Source organism: Falco cherrug, chromosome 3 (assembly GCF_023634085.1).
Source record: "Falco cherrug isolate bFalChe1 chromosome 3, bFalChe1.pri, whole genome shotgun sequence".
Taxonomy (NCBI): Eukaryota; Metazoa; Chordata; class Aves; order Falconiformes; family Falconidae; genus Falco; species Falco cherrug.
Window position 1 is genome coordinate 56,669,692 of NC_073699.1, and position 20,871 is coordinate 56,690,562.

The 20,871-nt window shown below is 40.6% G+C and overlaps 1 protein-coding gene across 1 annotated transcript in view; it reads right to left on the reverse strand.

Moving 5' to 3' along the window:
- The window catches only part of LAMA3 (laminin subunit alpha 3), a 122,857-nt gene that overhangs the window by 39,320 nt on the left and 62,666 nt on the right, over window positions 1–20,871 (reverse strand). The window contains exons 29-41 of the mRNA XM_055705748.1: window positions 20,233–20,398; window positions 19,703–19,829; window positions 18,388–18,527; window positions 17,891–18,006; window positions 17,097–17,308; window positions 16,066–16,270; window positions 13,364–13,508; window positions 12,449–12,589; window positions 10,904–11,068; window positions 8,434–8,535; window positions 7,411–7,494; window positions 6,253–6,483; window positions 2,381–2,494 (exon numbers count right to left, since the gene is read on the reverse strand). Coding sequence (XP_055561723.1) covers window positions 2,381–2,494; window positions 6,253–6,483; window positions 7,411–7,494; window positions 8,434–8,535; window positions 10,904–11,068; window positions 12,449–12,589; window positions 13,364–13,508; window positions 16,066–16,270; window positions 17,097–17,308; window positions 17,891–18,006; window positions 18,388–18,527; window positions 19,703–19,829; window positions 20,233–20,398 — 1,948 coding nt within the window. The remainder of the gene's footprint in view (window positions 1–2,380; window positions 2,495–6,252; window positions 6,484–7,410; window positions 7,495–8,433; window positions 8,536–10,903; window positions 11,069–12,448; window positions 12,590–13,363; window positions 13,509–16,065; window positions 16,271–17,096; window positions 17,309–17,890; window positions 18,007–18,387; window positions 18,528–19,702; window positions 19,830–20,232; window positions 20,399–20,871) is intronic.

A 20,871-nucleotide genomic window follows, 5' to 3' on the forward strand; every position in this document is an offset into this window, starting at 1 on the left:
TTGAACTAGAGAAGTGAAAGTAACATGAAGACACTACGTTTATGAAAGGAACCATTTTAAAAGGCAGCCTCTACAAAAGCTGGTGCATATATTCCTGCAAAAGTCTTGTGGAAAACTTCAGACTGTTTCTGAATAATTACTGTCAGCTTTTATAATCCTGAAAAACAAATTAAACTACAAAAAGAGTAAAAGAGATGTATTTAAAAATATTTGTGTTGGTTTCATCTTGGAGCAACCTCCCCCCCCCCCCCCCCCCCCAAGTTTAGTTCCTGGCTTTTTGTTTTGCTCACTCTGTCTATAGAAACTGAAGCAACTCCATAACTGCAAAGAAAGTTTCCTTTAACTACGTGGCATATAAGGATGGGAGTTCCCAAGGCACAGTGGAACGCAGCCAGAGCAGCAGCCCCCTCGGGGCTCTTCCTTCAGCCTTCACAGGACCAGAGACACCCCTGGGGTCACAGCATCTCCAAACCATCCAGCACTGCAAACTCTGAAAGGAAAACTCTCAGCTGACTCCATACGCACCCATATGGCATCAGGACGCCATAGCAGAGCGTGCCAGGGCCACAACAGAAACACCTATGTACATAGGCTTATGTGACATGAAACAACCTGTCAAGGGATGAGCAAGTCTCAGCACCATGCTGCTGCTGAGGGAACGCACCTTTCAGGAGGAAAGGCAGGGACCACAAGGACACAAAGCCTGATTAATGGCAGAGGGCTGGCTTTTCCCTACACATGAGAACCAGTCTTTCTGTCTTCTCCACCTCCTCCCTCACTGTTCTCCTCTTTCAGCAGTATAGCACTGCACCCCTCTCCTCCCACCAGCAGTCAGTGGGATGGCTACCGCCTGAGCTGGGGAGCACAGCACTGCTGCCACAGAGAAAGGAGTCAGCCTGGGCTTCGGCTCACAAAGCCCTCTCTGGAGGCTGTCATGGCAGCGATGCTGACATGCTGAGGCACTGGGCCCGTGCTCAGGTGAGGAGCAGGGAGAAGGAGGGCAAGCGAGTGAGCACTGCACTTTGGACAGGGAAGCCTCCTCGTCTTCTCTGCACCACAACAGGACTTTGTCCCACGGCTCCTCTACAGAGACAAACTTGCTCCATATTAGGCAGAGGCTCATGATGGAAATACAGGCCCTCTGGGCTTTCATTTTCCACCACGTTATCCTGGGTGACTTTGCTTATCCTGAATTTTGTCCCAGGGCCAAGCATTGATTTAGCTCTATCTATCTGAAAGTTAATCCAGCTGTGAGAAGGAAGGGATAAAGAGAAACCTAAATCACATACTTCATGAGGTAAAGGTGAAATTTGCAATTTTTGTCCTTTATAATTTTCATCTGGAAATGAAGTAAAATCTCCTCATCTTTACAGCTCTGCTGCAGCTCTTTCTTGTCATGGCCTGCCCTGCCTCTCCAAAGCAGTAGCCTGTAAGTCATCCCCCGGAATGTGCTGAATTGCTTTACAGTTTCCATTAAAGTGAGAGCGTTGGCTGAGACGAAGTCGGGGGGGAGGGGGGGAATGACATAACGTGCAGGAATGCACCGCAGGCAGAACGGATGCAGCGTGAACAAGGAAGAAATAACAGAGAAGAAAGACCATGAAAGGTGTTGACAAGGTTCTTGTTTACACAGTAAGTGAAAAATTAGTGAAAAGTTTTTAAGCAGGAATTTTTCAGAACAAACTATTCAAACCATCAATGGGTATAAGCTGGAGAAGCACGGTCGGCCAAATGTCGCACTTCCATTGCTATGAGGGCTGATCCACTCCCATGAGGCTGCTTTGCTGGGCCAGGGAGCAAAATCTGTCCCACTATCTTCTGTAACAGTGGAAATTTTCTAATTAATCTAACTTCTATCCCCTTTATCTCGTCTTGTTTCTTCCAATATTTTTTAATCCATCTAGATGTAAATTAAGACTCGTGGAGATTTACTGATGTTGATTAAAGAAGGGATTCTGCAAAGGCCATGCTATGCATGAACGTGCTATTTGCCAGCATTGGCAAACCCTAGTATATATGTGTACAACTAAGGACTGCATATGCCAGTGTAAGACCCATATTTATTAAAAATAACTGCAAACACTTACATATGTACTAATTTCATGACATTTTATACCATGAGCTAATATAAATCATAAGGGAAAGAAGAAAACAAAAAAAAGATCAGAAATTATTCTCATCACTCACAGTTATGTTTAACATACATGTAAGTGCATGCAACTTGGGCTCATTACAATACAAGATATAGAGAATGAGACATACAAGGATTATGTTTAGTTGCTTGGACTTTAACAGTGCTATATAGTCCATACTGCAGTAAGCTAAATGTTTTTTCTCCTTTTTTTTCCAATTCATTTCTTGAACATTAGTAGTTACTTACAATGCATTTTCCAGTACCATCTTGACACCTATTTGAATTTCCGTTGCAGTTGCAGGGAACACAGCGTCCAGTAAATAATCCTTTATTTTCACGGTAAAATCCAAGGCCACATTCCTTGATGGTAAGCAGAGAGAAAAAAAAAATAGTGAGTGAGTGCAGAAAGTATGTTTTACAGGTTATGGGAAGAGTATTTTGAAATTGATTGCCATTTCCAAGGAGTAGTGGACGTGTACATTTCCTTGCAAGCTCTTCTAAGCCCATATTGTTTAAATTATAAGTATTTTAATGCAGTGAATAGAAATTAATGGAGATGATGAAGTTTCATCCCACCCCCGTGCTCTACACTTTGTGGTAGTGGAGATTTCATCGTTTTGACTCTAACCTCTGAGCAAACCACATTTTCTGTGGCTATGTACAAAGATGTAGAACATTACTTTTATTTTAACATGACAAAATTTTAACATGACAGAAAAAGATTTGAATATAAATTCACACTACAGTGTTCTCAAAGAAGAACATATGGAAATCTCACGTATAGCTAGTGGTTACATTAAATATTGATATCAATTTAACTATGGTGTATTCCTTGGAAATACTTCTAGCAAGACACCTTTTACATTAATTCATCATGACGTCTGCAATAAGTCTACCTAGAGCTATACAAAGCCATGCTTAGACACAGCCAGGTGATACAACAAAACATAAAGCAGTCTAATTTCTAAGTACAGACTTGCCATGGAGACCTGGGAAGCATGAGAAGAATGTTCAGCTATTGAGGGCACAGGTGCAGGAGCACAGCCTGTCAGATCAAAGTTGGGTTTAAATAGGGAGCTGAACCAGAAGAACATTATGAATGAAGCAAGAGAAATGGAGTTTGTTATCCTACACCAGGAAGGTAGTAACTAATATGTTAAAATCAGGTTCTTCCTTGGAATGGGCAGGGAAAGCACAAGGGTAGGGAAAATACGAGGAATTCCTCCTGGGCATGGAGCCTTCCCGTACACAGACCAATTAAAAAATTCATGTCCACGTTCTCTGCTCAGCGTACTCCTGGAACACTAACCACGTCCAAAATGACCGGACATCAGTCTATCCCTCCTATTTCCCAGCTCCTTTTCACTAGTAACTAAGCTGGTGTGGTGCAAGGAAGATCAGAGGCTGCATAGAAGTGGGGAGAAAGCTGTGCTCCCCACGAAGCCAGCATCTCCCAGGTTCCTGCCTCTGGCAACGTACTTCTGCACAGTACCTATACCTCAAGTCTACCTCACGGTCAGGGGCTGGCCCTGACAACATTCAGAAAATAAGTGACAGTTGAACTTTAAAGCCATAAATCTTTTCTTATAGCAATTGCACCACCAAGACAGATGGGACAAATCTGAAGTGCAAAGGGTTTATGGGATGGTGTCTCAAACCATGTTCCAGTGGTCTGAGGTTCAAGTATTTATGCAGGGGCAGGATTAACCAGTGAATTTATCAAGCACGTAACTGCCAGAGAAAAAAAATTCACTCTTCCAGAGCTGATCCCAAAAGGAATATTCAGTTATTGCTGTTTAAACAACCGTTGCTAGTGGCACCTTTGCCTTCTTTACATGTGGGATAAATAAATAAATTCAGAATACAAATATAATCCATAGCTTTTAATACTGATTCCAGTGTGAGCAAGGACTGAATTTAGAAAAGGCATTTAAAACTTTTCAGATACATTTTTAAAAGGGTGAATATGTTCCCTGAACAACAGGGAGCCAATACACACAACTTCTGAAGAAACCAGTGCCTGAAATACATTAAACAGCATGACTAAGTAAAATATAGGCTCTAATGCATATAACTTTTATTTACTGAAAGTCTCTTTTTGAAGAGCAAGATGTATCACTCATTTTAAAGATGCATCCAAATGCATTTGGAAAAAATCTGTACATCTTTTTGGTTTTCTATTTACGCTGTCTTTAAAACAACACATTTGGAGTAGGTGGGCACTTTGTTTCTGAAACAGCACTTGTGATCCTGAAAAACCGATTCCATGCAAAGATAAAACTGTGCACTTTCAAGTGCTCAGGAGTTCAGGCTGATTGTTTTTAAGTAAACAGCAATTTAAAAGAAACTTCTGGCACACGCTTTTGTTAGCAAAGTACTTTGAGACATAAGAGTAACCTTATTACTTTTATATTAAGTAATGTATAATTTGTTATCAAATTAGTTCATTTAAAAACAAAGAAAAAGAAGGAAGCAAGCAAGGGAAAAAAACAAATTACCTGTCTCAGGTGAAAATCCCTTTGAACTTGTTGCTGCTGACTCCCCTCCTGAAGGTTAGGATACCATAGCCTCTGTTGCATATCTTGTGCTAAACAATGCCCCAAGGCTAGTAACGTGACAACCAGCCATCCTGCATTCCTTGGCCTCTTCACCTGGGCCATCCTTTTACCTTAGCTCCAGTGTGAACATATGCCGCTGTCCTTTAGGTGTTTGGTTCTCTTATACTCTCCCTTCTTCTCCAGCTTCTGACTCAGATTAATGAGGCTCTGCTGTGACGGGCCCCACCTTTAAACTTTATATGTGAGTCAAGTTGTACAGCACATACTACTGTTCTTCAGGTTAACAAATAACCCCGCAGTTCCTGTAGCTCAATATATACCTAAGTCGAGGTGTGGCAGGTATCACCTCCTCCCCACCTAAGGCAGCCAGACAAAGCTAGGTGATTACAGCAGTAAATCACTGCCTGAGTAATGCTGCATAAACATTACAAACTACCCAGGTGAGCGTCTTGATCACTTCCTTTGGCTATGTATTTCCACCAGGTTATATAAAAAACCCAGCGGCTTCATTTATCAAAGCAGTATGTTGAAAGCAATGGGGTGGCAGTAGGAATTTCAGTCAGTGCTTGTCAATTTGCGTGTGGCACAGAACATCAAATGTGTGAAAAAATAAGCTTTTAGAAATATTTCCAAAATGGTATTCGACAGATGATAAATAGCTGCCCTGAGTAGAGGATGCACACATGAGACATAAGCCAGCCGTAAATGTTTTGTTCAGCCTCTCTGCAGCTGCTCCAGTCTAGGTATTATTCTTTCATTCTCATTTCAAAAATATTTGCAAGGTTAGTGCAGCAATTGCTGCTTTATGGTAACCCTCAACCACTTTCTGAGAGAATAATTCCTCATATTCTGTGCACTTTGTACTCTGCTTATCTCTCCAGTACTTTATTCTGCTGCCTTGGGTGCTTATCCATGGGAACAGATAGTCAAGCTTTAAGCTAAGCAGGGAAACAACCAAAAGAATTACAGCTACAGGAACAGCATCAGCGACAGGATATACAACTGAGGCTAGGATTCCACCATTCTTCAGGTAACAGTGTTACTTTGCAATGTTTACATTATCTTTCATAAAAATAACTCCATTTTTTTTTTTTGCAAACACGTTAAATTCATCTTTCAAACATTTTCCTATAAAACCAGTAAAGTATCCAGAATTATCTAGGTTCAGGCTACTTGCCTTGGACCCTGCTAAAATAAGGAACACCAGGAATTTTCTCCAGTGTTGGGGTCTCACAAATTTTCATCAAGTCAATTCTGACCTTCCTTCCATTAAAGTATGCATCTAATGAGATTATTCAGCCTCTCATAGGGCATCACAGAAGAAACCCGCATTATAGTGCCTCACACACGTAAAATGGCATTCACAGCTCCACAAAAGCCATCACGAGTTGAATAATCCTACAGTGCTTCTTAGTGAAAGTACCTGAGCCATCAAAAGCGCACATGCTTACAAGAAGCACATTTAATTAATAACTAGCTTGTTCCTCTAACTAAACCAGTATGTATAGCTGTAGGCAAGACAGAAGGTAATGGTACAGTATGCAGGCAGCTGCTTCCTACCTGACATGAGTCACCAGCATACTCCGGAGGGCAGGAGCATGTCTCTACACTGTAGGCAATGCTGCCGCTTCCTGTACTGGTGGCTTCTTCCAGCCCAACCTCACCAAGGGTTAATCGCTGAGTCTCCGTGAAGTAAAGGCCTCTGATGTGTAAGCCATCCAGTCTAGACAGGATTATCATCAGTTCTTCTCTGGACACAAGGTTATTGCTGCTGGCATGCCTGAAGTTTCCCTGCATGTTAAGGGTACAAAATAAGCACAGCCCTTCAGCTTCTTAAAAAGAGTATCTGCAAAGAAGACAGGATGACAGGAAAAGGGAGGAAAAACTCTATGGAACAGACCCCTATAGTGCCAATTGCTGTGGGGTGAAACAGAGGTCAGGAAAATAATGAACATAAACACGGAACAGGTGGAAAAAGAAATAACGAGTGTAAAAAGGGATGGACCCTTTGCTTTGCAAGGTACCTATAGCTTTGAGGTATTGAAAAATGAAGCAGTATATAGGTTCTTCAGTCAAACAAATTTCTTTGAGGTATCACCCATCAAATCATAAAAGGGTGGAGGAAAATGCTTTTATTATTAAGAGTAAGCAAAGTCCTAGAAATCCAGCCTTTGTGGGCTGCCTTCACATGCTTTCTTGCTGCTAATAGACAATGTTAAAGAAACATCTTTTTGACCTGTACATGATACAGAAATAAATAACCCAGTCTGACCTTCTGAGCACAGATTTAAGGTAGGAATAATACCTGCTAAGCTCACCTGTCTGAATGTTGGACGCCCATTCAAAACTGGGTAGCTAAACACCAAGGAAAACAAGTAACAGTTCATTTCATTCCTATTAAGTACAGTCTGGAGCTGCAATGAATCATCTTCCATTGATGACTGGTTCAGTATTACTCCACTGGCCCTGCAGGGACTGCTAAGGGCTAAATTGGACAAGATGGCTAACTTAGAGGTGATAAAATTAGGTGGCATGAACCAGAACCTAGGTTCAATGTGTCAGTGAAGAGAGAACAAAAATGTTGTTTGTATTTGAGGACTACAGTACTTAAGTTTATACTCATTATATCAAACATTTGGAATTTCTGCACATATTAGCTGTGTACTTTTTATGTCCACTGTGAAGCAAAGGGAAGGCCATTCCATTTTCATTTCTTACCTCAACTAGCTGCACACGGCCATAATATTGACGGTCAGGCAGTGGGTTGTTGGGATCCATATAAACAACTTTCATTTGCTGGCCCTGTGTGAGAAGGAGGATATAACATTGCCATTTCACTACTTTTTATGGTGAAGTGTTCAGTTGCCATAAAATTGGGTGAAGCACATTAATCCTGTTCTTTGGGGGATAAAAACCAAGTAATACTAGGAAAACAATGTCCTTTTATCAGCAAAGTGGCATGGCAAGCACTGCGTTCCCGTGTCAGCGGGGTTTTCACTGCTTTTGCCTATTACTTTCCAAAAAAACCACCAAAGAACTAAATTAATGCTGACCAATTTTCACAGGAACTAGTTATTATTTTCAAGTAAAAATGCTTTTGCATTTTCAAACACTCTCCCTTGTATGCTAGTGCACAAACAACTTCAGATACTACTGTAGTACTTTATGAGGCGTGTTTCCCAACAAGAATCCTAGAATACCAAATTAATATTTCTGATGGTCTGAAGGAACAAAACTACCACCTTGGGAATTTCAACAAACAGTAAAAGATTACAATTTTGGCCCTAAAGTGGCTGAATTAAAAATATGTGAAAGCAAAATGCTCTTTTATTTCAGTCCCTCGAAGCCTTATAATTATGCTTAATTTAATGCTGAAGAAAATTCTCACAGAAAATGAAATTAATTACACATGGAATCCAAGGCATATTTTGCTGAGCTGAGGTCATACTTGTTGACAAGTGTGCAATGCATTATTATTTTTTTTCACAGGCGCATTTTACAGAGAAAATCCTGGTTTATTTGCTCTCAAGCCAGTTAAGCTTAATAATATGTTACTTTGGCAACAGAGATAGGTTTGTTGATGGCTTTGAGCAAAATGCAGTAAAATCACTATTATAGAAATGTAGCAAGTTGCTATAAAAGTTAAGCACATTACAGGAGCAAAATTTGCCATCATTGCCAGGTAACATAAGAAATCATGGTATTGATATTGCTCTAAAGAAAAAATACTTCAAAACTTACTGTTAGCTGTATATCAGGTCTCTTATCCAGAAGAACCATGCCCTCACTAGGTAAGCCAAAAGATTTCACTTGGTAACTTAGGAAGCCACCATATGAAGAAAGCTGTAACAAAACGCACAAGACCAGAGATGCTTTACTGCGCTACTACTTGATAATAATCTTTGTATTCAAGTTTACCCCATCTTCCAGCACTGTAATATATCTATTCCTTGTTCTTTAGACAAAATTGAAAAAATGTATTGCTTGGAATAAATTAATTTCTATTTTGTTTACTTTGTGTATCTGACATCACTTTTTGAGCAATTACTGTTCTCTGGAAGGTTACCTGCATCAGGGGGTTTTTCCCATACTTGGGATCATGCCGTCTGTGTCATGGAGAAGTTACATAGTCACACGAATGTTGTTTTTCCCCTGACCCTACAGAATAGCTTTGGCTCCTCAAGAGCCGATGTCAGACTAACAACGGAAGTGGTAGTGAACCCTATGGACAGCCATAGGTAAAAAGGAGCAGTCAGATAACACATGTGTAAAGGTGGCTTTCATAGGCCAGCATTTTCTAAATTTACTACAAAATTAATCTAATCTGGAAAGCTCTGCTCCACCTTCTGGAGGACGGGACTCCTACTGCTATCAGCTGATACCAGCTCTGTTGTAAACAGACCTCTGCTGTAGGCTGAGCTGAAACCACACTTCTTTTGGCTCAACTACAGGAGACTACATGCAGTCTCAAACCCAACCAAATATACACGCTGCTGCCCAGAATAGACTTCGGCAAGTATGCTTGAATCATCTGACAAATAGCTTCCCTGGGTTCTGTATGCGTGACTCAGCTCAAAACATGTTGAAAGGAAAGGGAGCTCCAGGAACAGCCTACACAGTTTTTGTTCCAAGAAGAGTCTAGAAAGAAGGTTTGTGGGTACTAGGTGAAATCAGATGTTTTGCCAAAGATAGAGTACTTTGCTTTGCACCCCTTGCTGTTTGCCCTTATAGCTTATACTTGGTTTTGACATGGGAGGAAAAACTGCTTTGTCAGGTTTTGGTGTTCTGCAGGTAAGCACCAGCCTTCAATCTACTCCTTTCCATATACTTTGATGTAAGAAAACACAGACATCTCAGTACTAAATTTTTTCCTTGGATCACAGATTCATAACTAATGCTATTACCTTCAGCCAACTGCATTTTCAAAAGCATCATTTGGAACATTGGCTATTTTTTGCCTACAAATGCAAGAAAACTCAAACTAGAGCTAATTTCCTGTTAAATGCACATTATAGGACTGCACCATATGACAGGCTGTTATGTTACTGCTTTTTCTTTTTTTTTTCTTTAAATGGGAAAATATTGGTGTTATAAACTATCCTCTGTATTCTATATGTACAGGATTTATTTTCCAGTGACAGTGTTGTCGTTGTAAATAAAAGCAAGTCATGCCTAGTTAGATACTGTGACATGGAACATAAAACTCAGAGCACTGCTCTTAATAGCTATGTTTAAAAAGGGTTGTTGCCTATGTTTTGTTATGTGGACAACAAAAGTCCTTTTGGTATGACACTGTAGTAGATAACACGCTTAAACATCAAATTTCTTTGGAAAATAATTTGTAGACATTGAAACAAGAACCTCTCTAACATCAACAAAAAGCATCCTAACTAAACATCAAGTTTAGTACCTCTGAGCATAAGAAAGAAGGATGACAAACATTTCTCTACTTTTTAAAATGAGGACTAAGAGGAACTTCAAAAATTACAAAAGTACTATCTTTAATGCTCTGGTGTCTATCCCATTTGTTTTCACTTGTCTGACAGTAAGATTGCATCTGAAACACCTGTGTCCTACAGCTGGCTGGCAACTATGGACACTGTCAGAGCTCCAAACAGGGAGAACCTGGGGGTCTGGCCTGCAAGCCACCGCTAGCAAAGTCCCCCTGGTCAGTGCGAAGGTATTAATGTGAGCAAAAGACTGCTCCTATGCACGAGTAGAAAGAGCAGCAAGCAGTTCAAAGAACACGATGTTTAGAAAACCAGGTGTTGCTCTTCCCAAGCAACATATCAAAAGCAAAAGGTGGGGGTTTTGTGTGCCACTGAGCACTTTTTGTTTGGAAATCTGCCCAGGAGATACTATAGGGAGTCTAAAGGATACTCAGGCATATTGGGAAGCTCTGCATGTTCTGGGTTTCAGAAAAGCAGCTGAAGGTATCAGCTCCCTGAACCATAGGTCCTGACCATGCTGTTCACATAAAGACCTCCCTGGCACCAAGCAAGATGATTAATAATGTGTTACTGGATATAATTTTAACATTGTACTCAGAAGTAAAATATTGTGATTCCTGACATGACAGCTGAAAGAGACAAAAATCTTGTGAGGGAAGAGAAAGAAATGTATGAAAGAAAAACAATGAGACTCTTTTATCAATGATGCTGACAAAAAATGAATAAATGTTATTAGAATAGGTGAGTTAGGTGTCATTTACCTTCTCTCCCAGGTAAGCCGGTGGTGCTTTCCAGTACAAACTATGCACTGAAGCAGGCAACTCTTGAACATCAGCCACTACACTATTACTGACTGGATTGAACGTGACTGGAATGTCAATATTTTCATCCACTGCCTCCAAGCGCCAGTTCCTCATGTCCACAAACTAATGAAAATACAAAAAGGAAATAGAAGCTTGTCTCATCCTTTATTAAACTTTACCAGCACCAAGTAATGAGGATAAATTGTTTATCCTCTATAATTCCCTTAGCAACCCCTTCAGAGCCAGCCTAAAGTCTTTGCAGGATGGATATTGCAAGGATCTCAAAAGACAGTGTAAGTGGGACAGAGGTGCCAAAGCTATTTGGAATGCAGCAATGTGGTTTGTCACCTGCAAACTAAATTCTATCTTCAGCCATGTGAAGACATAACCCTTCTGGAGGTGAATATGAACTGTGTACACAAACCCAAGGATGTAATTTTAAGGTGCTTTTTAAAGTCCATTCCAAAATCAAATCGAGGACACCAACATAAAAGACAGAGTGTGGATCTGTTGTGGTAGGTTAACTGGGAGGGAAGGGACATGGCAAGATACTTTGAAGAGGCAGGCAATGTAGCCTAATATTTTGGCTCATTAATATATGTTTTATGTTCGTGGCTGCTATTTCATGAAAGACCATACATCCTGTTATTTATCATTACGCTGGGGGAAAGAAAGGGTAATGCATATGTACCAGAATGGTTCTGTGGTAGGTTGCCCTTGGCTGGCCAGAGCAATAAAACGAAAAGATAGACATGTTTTCAAAAACAGTCTTTGGTGAGGACAAATGGCCACTAGAGGAAATCTTCCTAAAGCAAATGGAAGTTTGCTATTAACTTCACTGATGCCAGATTTCATCCTTTGCTTGTAGACAGTAAAGTGCCACAATCTGGATTGCAACTAGTCTAAGTCCAAGCCTAAACTAAACTCCTCACCCATCACTCTAGGACTCTGCTTCTCTTTTTTCTTTCTCTTTCATTGTTTCAGGCAGTTGTTGGTTTTTTGGGGGTTTTTTTGGTCTTCAACCGTCTTACCATTCATTTATGCTACTAAAAATCTAGCTTCTCCCTCTTCTCTCACACTTGATGTCATGTCTCTTTTATAGGGAGGGAAGAAAAATAATTTTTACAATTATTACAATCTCTGTAGAATCTGTCACACATTTCTTAGGTTTCAAAATGCATCTATTATATAGACATGTAAAATGAAACACATGCTTATCAAAGCATCTTGAAGGAGATCATTGCCTTTAATGTTGAAATAGTGTCTGAAGATAAAGCAATGGAAGGCCAGCTCAACTTCAGTCCAACTAGTAATTTGTAAACAAACAGGTGAAAAGGACCATTTCTGCTGAAAGGCTGAACTAAATCTGCACTATTGCTTGCAGGATATTTCTCATCCTTAGAAACTAATAAAATACATTGTTAATTTTGGGAGAAATCTGGCATTTCCTTAATAGAATAGATGTAGGTTCATAATAGCAAAGAAAAAACCTATCGGATACACCTTGGTTCTACGACGATTTGTGCTGCGACAGCTGCTGGTTGCCCCAAAACAAAAGCAAGAGGTGCATCCCCTGGGATTAGAAGGGTCCAGATAAAAGGATCCTGGTCGACAAGTGTCACATTCTGCACCTTCAGTATTCTCCTGTTAAGGCATAGTTGAAAGAAATCTCAGCGCTTTTCTTTTGATTTTGGTGAGGCTCCCAAAATCTCCTGCACATAAAACAAATCTTCTGAAAGAATATTTATTTAAATGTACAGAAACATGAATGGAAATGTGTGATTGTCTGGATACACCATATTCCAAATGCAAATAAAAGTAACTTCTTGGAGACTATCTTACGACCTGTCTTCCTAGTTTATAAAGTGAACCACTGAGTAATAACCATTAGTCAGAGACAGCTGGCAACTTCCCTACCAAAACCCTCCTGCTGGCTTTTCCAAACCTACAATATAAAAGGTCACTTCTGAAAGTTCACGTTTATCACATTTAATTATGCATATCAGAACAGAATATTTCCTGGATATAATGATGTGGTGAAATGTCAACTGACATAATATGGCTAAAAAAACCGTGGGACCTCGTTAACATCCAAAAGCCAAGATGCAGATGCATAAAGTGGATCTGTGCAGGGAACAGACTGCTGCAGTGAATCGATGGACATCTACTCTGCAGCTCTGTAACACCTTGCAAAGCCTAAGACCACCTGTACAACCAACGTAATTACATATTCAAAAATGCCATTTAACTGCTACCATGATAAACTCTGCACATACTGCAAGAGTAATGGTTTTGTACAGTTGCATTTAATTTATAGTGAAAACTTTATGATAAGCTCACTACATTCACCCCATTAAATACAAAATAGTCACTGATGTGCAAAAAGATGCTTATGAACGCAGAAGTAATTTCTCTGACCTTGCAGTGACAAATTCCTGTCTGGGGATCGCAAACATCTGGTTCTGTTCCAGCTCTGTTACAGTTACATGGCACACAGTGTGGGAAACCGTAAGTACCAGGAGCACACTGATCACACTGTCGTCCTTTTATTCCCGGTTTGCATCTTTATCAATAAACACACACAGAGGAGGGAGTCAATAGAGGAAGCACGAATGGAGCAAGGAAGGGAAGATTAAAACAAAAGGCAGGTGGATCTTTGAAGTGATTGCATGGCTATGACACAACTTTATGATTTCCATGGAGAAAGACCAGCAGGTTAGTTTGTTCTCAGATTTGAATAGTGAGACATTTTAAATAGGCATGGAAGTGATTACAGATTAATTTGATTTTGAAGGATATAAATGCTCACAACAGAATTAGACTTCTGCAGCTATGCAGTGCTTGCAGCACAGAACTACTCTCTCTATACACCAAGGTGTGGAACATGGATGTTGAACATAGGTAAGCAGAGCTGGAAGATTTATAGCTGGAGGATGTGACTGGGCATTACTCAAGGCACTCACCTGCTAACAAAAAGGTGGAGAATCCCAGGCATATGAATAATTATGGGGACTTCAACCTGCCACAAGGCTTGGGTTAGTTTACAACTGTTCACAAAGGATAAAATCCACTTTGCTCACAGTGAAGGCCGAATACCTTGAATTTGTTTAGTTGAAGTACAGCAGGTACAAAAAACAATACCAAACTATGAACAAGGCTTGAGATAAGAGAACAGCTTTCTATGGCAGCAGCTACCTCATCCCACCTTTACAACAAACTTGCACAGTTCTGATAAAACTAGTGAAAATGTAGATTTGATGTTGCCTCTTCCTCCTGTCTATGCTGGTAAACTGTCTGTACCAGCCCAAAGCAGTTTTCAAGAGAGTAAGGATCCATTGATGAAGAATGTCTGCCACCACCACCATCCACATCTTTACATTTTAGTTGTGATAACATAATTTTTAAAAATCTTAGCAAACTGGTGGTGGAGTCTCCTTTGGATCTCAGCACCAAATTCATATGTGAACTAACACTATGAATTTAATGGAAACGAACAGTCGAAGTATGAGGACAAAGACAGCACTTCATATCATATATGAAAGCAATTACTCAAGTCACCAAGCAATGGGTGAGGTTTCTCAGAGTATCTCTGAATACATTACCCTACATACACAGATAACTGGCGCTGGATGGAGACTTCAAACTTCGTGTAATCCACAGAAAGAAAAGTATTAATCAGAATGTAGTAGTTAGCTATATACTTCAGCAATCAGTCCAAAAGTATGTGCTGAATGCCAAATTTTGCTTCCGAATTTTTTTACCAAAAAGCTATCATTTCTTTGATATTTCCAATCAGGCTGCACATGAAAAATATCACCATTATAATCAGGCAATACAGATTTTCACTGAAATGGAAAAATGTGACTATTTCTGTAAAAATTATTCTCAGTTTTACTCAAGTAGAAATGTGCTAAGTCCTTTCTTTGAAGTACTAGATCTCATCTGACAATTATTTATTTGCTTTAATTTTGTATAGTATTTATTTTGATTTTATTTTGTATTGTATGGGGAAAATGAAAGTGGAGATTAATCAGACTGAGAGCTACAGAATATGCTACACTTTAAACCTGAACCCCAACTCTGAAATATAAACAGATTCCTGTTTTGCTCTTGGGATAAGACAATTATTCACTTCATATGAAAAGGACAGACTTAGGAAAATAATTTAAATTTGGGAAATAATATAAGCATTCTCTGAAAATTAGTGTTCTCTATCATATTCACAGGCTTAATGTCAGAGCAGGAAGGACAAACTTCTCTTTGTTAGGACCCTAATGTAGCCAAACCAATCAAACTGAACTAATCCTGGCCTTACACAACCTACTGGCTATCAAGTATTCGTACTTGCTATTTAAGGACTTGATCTCCCCAAGGAAATAACAGAAATGTTCAACTACACTAATATGATAGCATTTGAATTAAGATCATTCCCTATGGTTGCGGGAGTATACTATACCTGTTTTAGAGGATATAAATAAGAGACTAAAACTAAAGAATTTATTCTCATCTCAGCATGACGAGCCACAGAAAAATAAGCATATGTCGTACAGAAAGCAAAATTTTAAGAGCATTTACCACCTATGGCTCCAATTGAACCGTATTTTCCATAAACACAGCACAGATCATCAAAGTTTCTCAAAATCCATTGCAAACATTCAAGCTTTACAATACTTGAAAACTGGACTTAAATCCAGACATCAGATTGTGAAAGGTCAGCCGCAAAGTTTTAAGAATGTGGGAAATCATGTACACCATCACAAATGATGTATGTGTCCAGAAGTCAGGAGCTCTGATCTGAGGTCTGCTACTAACCGACATCAGATAAGTCACATAAGCTGGACAGAGATTTGGTGACTTACCATGACTGACACGTCAAGTCACCAGCAAACAGAATGCAAGCCCAGGAGTCCTAAATACCACCATTAGCTACCTGCATAAACCAAGTTTCCACTAAAATATTGCAGGTGTTATCCCTGAAACAGCCGAGTCCTCACTATCACCAAGCGCTGCTTAAATCCGCATTGACCATCATCATAAGTTTCCCACATCCCCTCCAAATACCTGAAAAGAATGGCGAGGCAAGCCACTCGTGCATCATAACGCAGATAACCCAAACTTACTTGCATTGCCCGTTAGCTTTTTCACATTCTGGGTTTGCCACATTAACAACTCCTCTTTCTGAACAGTTGCAGCTCTCGCAGCCAGCAAGAGGGTGATAGCTGAAGTAATGTTTCTCACACACTTCACATTTTGGTTTCACAGTTCGCGGAGGGCAAATACATTTCCCAGTCACGTCATCACAAAGACGCTGCCCGCAGTTGCATACTAGGTCAAAGAAAATGTTCTACAAATCAATCACTTCTCAACTGACAATGATCAACTACTAAACTTGCATATGAAAAAAACACGCACAACCTTTATGTATAAAGGACATAATTCTTTTCTCTCTGTCACTAGTTTTAAGCTCAGGGTCATGGAAACCAACCATATGACTCTAACAGTAGTTTCAAAGAGTAGCTGTAGTGCCTGGCTCTTTTCACAGGTTGGTTAACTTCCCCACAAGCATTATTAATCACTTCCCAAAACTGCCAAGGATTAAGCAACAAATAGTTCTGGTGTTAAGGGCACCACTTGTACAAAGCAATGTTTATAAACATCAAGTATAGTATCTGGGAAGGCAGCTGAGGACTGCTGGTATAATCTATAAATCTGCTGATGTTAAAAAGAGTAACAACAGAATATGAGAAACTAGGAATGCTGTGTCTCTGATTATCTGTGGAAAATCTTGGAAGGTGTAAACTGGGATACAACAGTATTAACATGGAAATGATGTGTGCAGTCAGCGCAGAAAAATCCACTTGACCGAAAGAGTGGCAATATGGATTTTAACCAGTTTTGCTGTAAGACTACTACGGCTGATCAGACTAACACATGTGAAGGCACACTTCATCGTGAACTATGTGTGCTTTAAGGGGATTGAGTTACTTCTGCCTTAAATTGAAAGCTATGCTATGCTAAATCTAAGATGGCTCAACCAGCCTCTCATATGATCAAGCCCTATAAAGAAAATTGAGGCTGAGGTACCTATGCAGTAAAATCAGAGAATTAAAAGGTTGGGTCAGGTGCTGAATAAGTCTGAGCATGTACTTACACTTGCAGAATGGGAATCCATAATAGCCAGTTTGGCATCGGCTGCACTGACGACCGATGACATTAGGTCTGCAAATACACTGTCCTCCCAGGGGGCTGCAAGTAGGGCTCGTGGCACCTGCACTATGGCAATTACATGGCAGGGCTCCATTGTTGTAGAAAGCCACTAGCGACCTTACAGAGTCCTTACAGAAGGCCGACGATTCTTCTGGGCTATTTAAATTGAAATATAAATCATGTAAGTACTGGCACTTGGGAATTGTTATTTCCCATTACGTGGGAATAACAACGTGTTTCCCGTAACATGTTATTTCCCAAAAGCATGCTTTGCAGTGGTTCAATAAATCACTGTTCCTGTTTTTCAAGCAGTTCTTTGACATAAGGATGGCATCAGTACACATTCAAGGATATACTTTAATTAAATTAGTGGTGAATGGCTCTGAACATGCAGGTAAGGGATTTTTTTCAAAGAAAGTGTGTATATTAGTCATATGAGTTCAGACATGCCAAGCAAAATACCAACCACCAAAGATGGAAATACCAAAGACAGAAAGATGACGTAGATTGTCTTCTTTTGTACTATGAGCAATAAAGCTCGAACCTTAAATTTCATTTACAATAGAAAGTCATGGAAAAATGACTCATGGGAATTTAATGGGCCAGCATAAGCCATAAAAAGCATTTTAATGTAGCACAATGATGGGGATTTTATACATCTGTCTTTAACATTGAGTAAAAGTAATATTAATTCCCAGCTTGTTATCAACATTCAGTTTTTTAGAAGGCGATGCTTACTCAATATAGAAACTGTTTCCTCCACATTGGCTGATAAAATCAAATGACTTGTCCACTGTCTTTTTGTCAAGAATTTTATAACTGTAGATGTCTGCTGGAACAACTAAGACATTTTCCTTAAAACAATAAGAAAGCTAAATTGTACATTTCAGAGAAAGGCAAAAGACACAAGCTAAGGCATTTATATATTTAAATGTTGCTTCATTATGTGTTCTGGATTTTCTCAAAACCCCTAACATTTTAACTGAAAAAACCCAGGAAAATATATTCCTTATCTTTCCCCCCAGAGCTGTGATGCTACAAGCAGTATACAATAAAACCGGTGTATAGTATCTTAAAAATTTAAAATAAAGCAGAAGCAGTGCACAAGATCCTAAAAATCTGAAACACAACATTGCAAAAATTCTTTCTGTTTGGCTTTCATCTCTGCATCTATCTCTAAATGAATGGTGAAACTGAGAATAACATTTCCAAGTGTATTTATGCAATAAACATACCAGAACCAGCATTCTTCCATCAGGTATCGTCACTGTAACAGAGACTTTGGGTTCAGAAATTTCAAGCTCAATTTGGTTTTCTGCAATCACCTGCTCCCGACAGCCAGATATATGAGGACAGAACGAAGCACTGAAGGAACCTAGAAGAAAAAAAATACTGGGTTTGTGTGGCAAGGTTTTGGTAGCAGGGGTTACAGAGGTGGCTTCTGTAAGAAGCTGCTAGAAGCATCCCCTGTGTCCAATAGAGCCAGTGCCAGCTGGCTCTAAGATGAACCTGCAACTGGCCAAGGTTGAGCCCATCAGCAACAGTGGTAGCCCTCTGGGATAACATTTCTAAGGCAGCAGGGGGGTAAAAAAGACTGGGCACCTGCAGCAGAAGAAAGCAGTGAGACTATGTGAGAGCAACATCCCTGCAGCTCCCCGGGTCAGTGCAGGAGGGGCAGGGGGGGCTCCAGGCGCCGGAGCAGAGATTCCCCGGCAGCCCGCGGTGAAGCCCACGGTGGGGCAGGCTGTGCCCCTCAGCCCGTGGGGGTCCATGGTGGAGCAGATCCCCACCTGCAGCCCGTGGAGGACCCCACACCAGAGCAGGTGGGTGCCCAAAGGAGGCTGTGACCCCGTGGGAAGCCCGTGCTGAAACGGGTTTGCTGGCAGGGTCTGCGGACCCATGGAGAGAGGAGCCCAGGCTGGGGCAGGTTTGCTGGCCGGGCTTGTAACCCCACGGGGGACCCGGGCTGGAGCCGGCTGTGCCTGAGGGGCTGCGCCCGGGGGGGGACCCGGCTGGGGCAGGCTGGGAAGGGCTGCAGCCTGGGGGAAGGACGCGTGAAGGACTGTCTCCCGTGGGAGGGACCCCAGGCTGGAGCAGGGCAGTGTGACAGGGAAGGAGCGGCAGAGACAGCGTGTGATGGACTGGCTGAAGCACCCATTCCCCGTCCCCCTGTGCTGCTGGAGGGGGAGGAGGGAGAGAAATCGGGAGTGAAGTTAAGCCCAGGAAGAAGGGAGGGGTGAAAGGAAAGAGGTTTTAAGATTTGGTTTTATTTCTCATTGTTCTACTCTGATTTGGTTGGTAATAAATTACACTAATTTCCCCAAGTCCAGTCTGTTTTGCCCGGGACAGTACTTGGTGAATGACCTCCTTGTCCCCATCTCAACCCAGGAGCCTTTCATTGTATTTTTCTCTCCCCTGTCCAGCTGAGGAGCGGAGTGATAAAGAGTGGCTTTGGTGGGCACCTGGCATCCAGTCAGGGTCAACCCACCACAACTCCATATGCCAAAATGCTGAGAAAGGAAAGGAGTTAGATAAAATTCAGATGCTTACCTGACCACACACGTCCCGCATCCACACGCACTTGCACAGGGAACACTGGGTATGCTGGCTGATAAAAATGTACCACAAATACATATCTGCCCAAGTGGGGCACTCTGCCACTCAAGGTAATCTGGTTCTGCAGAAACAAGAACAGCTCTGATAGTGTATTTGCTTCGTGATATTCTTGGGTTTATGAGCTCTGCTCTGTGCCACCTACCTGCAATGAAAGAGAGGGGGCTTAGCATCTCTCAGCAAGTTAAATATCTTCAAAGAATATGGCATTACAACTGCATGCTTCTATCTGTCTGCATGCCAAGCAATGTTCTTCTGCAGTCTGTGACAGACTACTGCGTAGTTTAGAAAGAAGCTGGCATTTTTGTTTCTCTTTCTGTATATTGTCTTTGTGGCTTATTCAGTCTGCAACACTTTGATCATATGACATCACTCGGTTTTGGTTCTCTTAAAGGGTTTCACCTATTTAGCTTTACCAAGAACATACTTTGTGACTTAGGAAACAAAGTTTTCAAAATATGAGATACCTGTAATGGTGTCAAGGTGACTCCATTAATTGAGTCAGAAGGTAAAGGGACACTCAGTGGATCATAGAGTATATTTCTCGGTACTTCAGAAATTTTCCCATCCTTGAATGCATCCAAAACCAAAGCTGCTGGTGGAGTTTCGTACACTGAAGGAATGCATGTTGCACTAAACACAGAATTATAGTAAGTACTCTTGGGGCCAGGAGAATTTCTTAAGCATCATAAAAGGAAAAGCAGTTGATTCACACAAGTCAATATACTAGACTGTATTACAATTAATAATGCTACAGTAACCCCTGTTACTCTTTGGATTCTATGGAAATGATCAGAAAGTAAATGAAAACAAGAGGTATGGATTTAATTCACAAAGGGGAAAATGTACATTAACTGATTTTATTCACTCAAAATTTCCATAATCTGAACAGTTTCAATGAAAAGGATTTGCTAAGGAAGATGAAACATAAGGGAACTTAGACTGTTAAAAAATTAAATTTTAGTTAATCCAGTTAGTTACATTCACCAGAATCTCTACTAATACTGAATTCTCAGTTCTACAAATATTTACATAGGTGTATCCTTTAAGCATGCAAGTTTTCCCACTGAAGTCAATGGAACTACTTAAGTACTTAGTTAAGTATG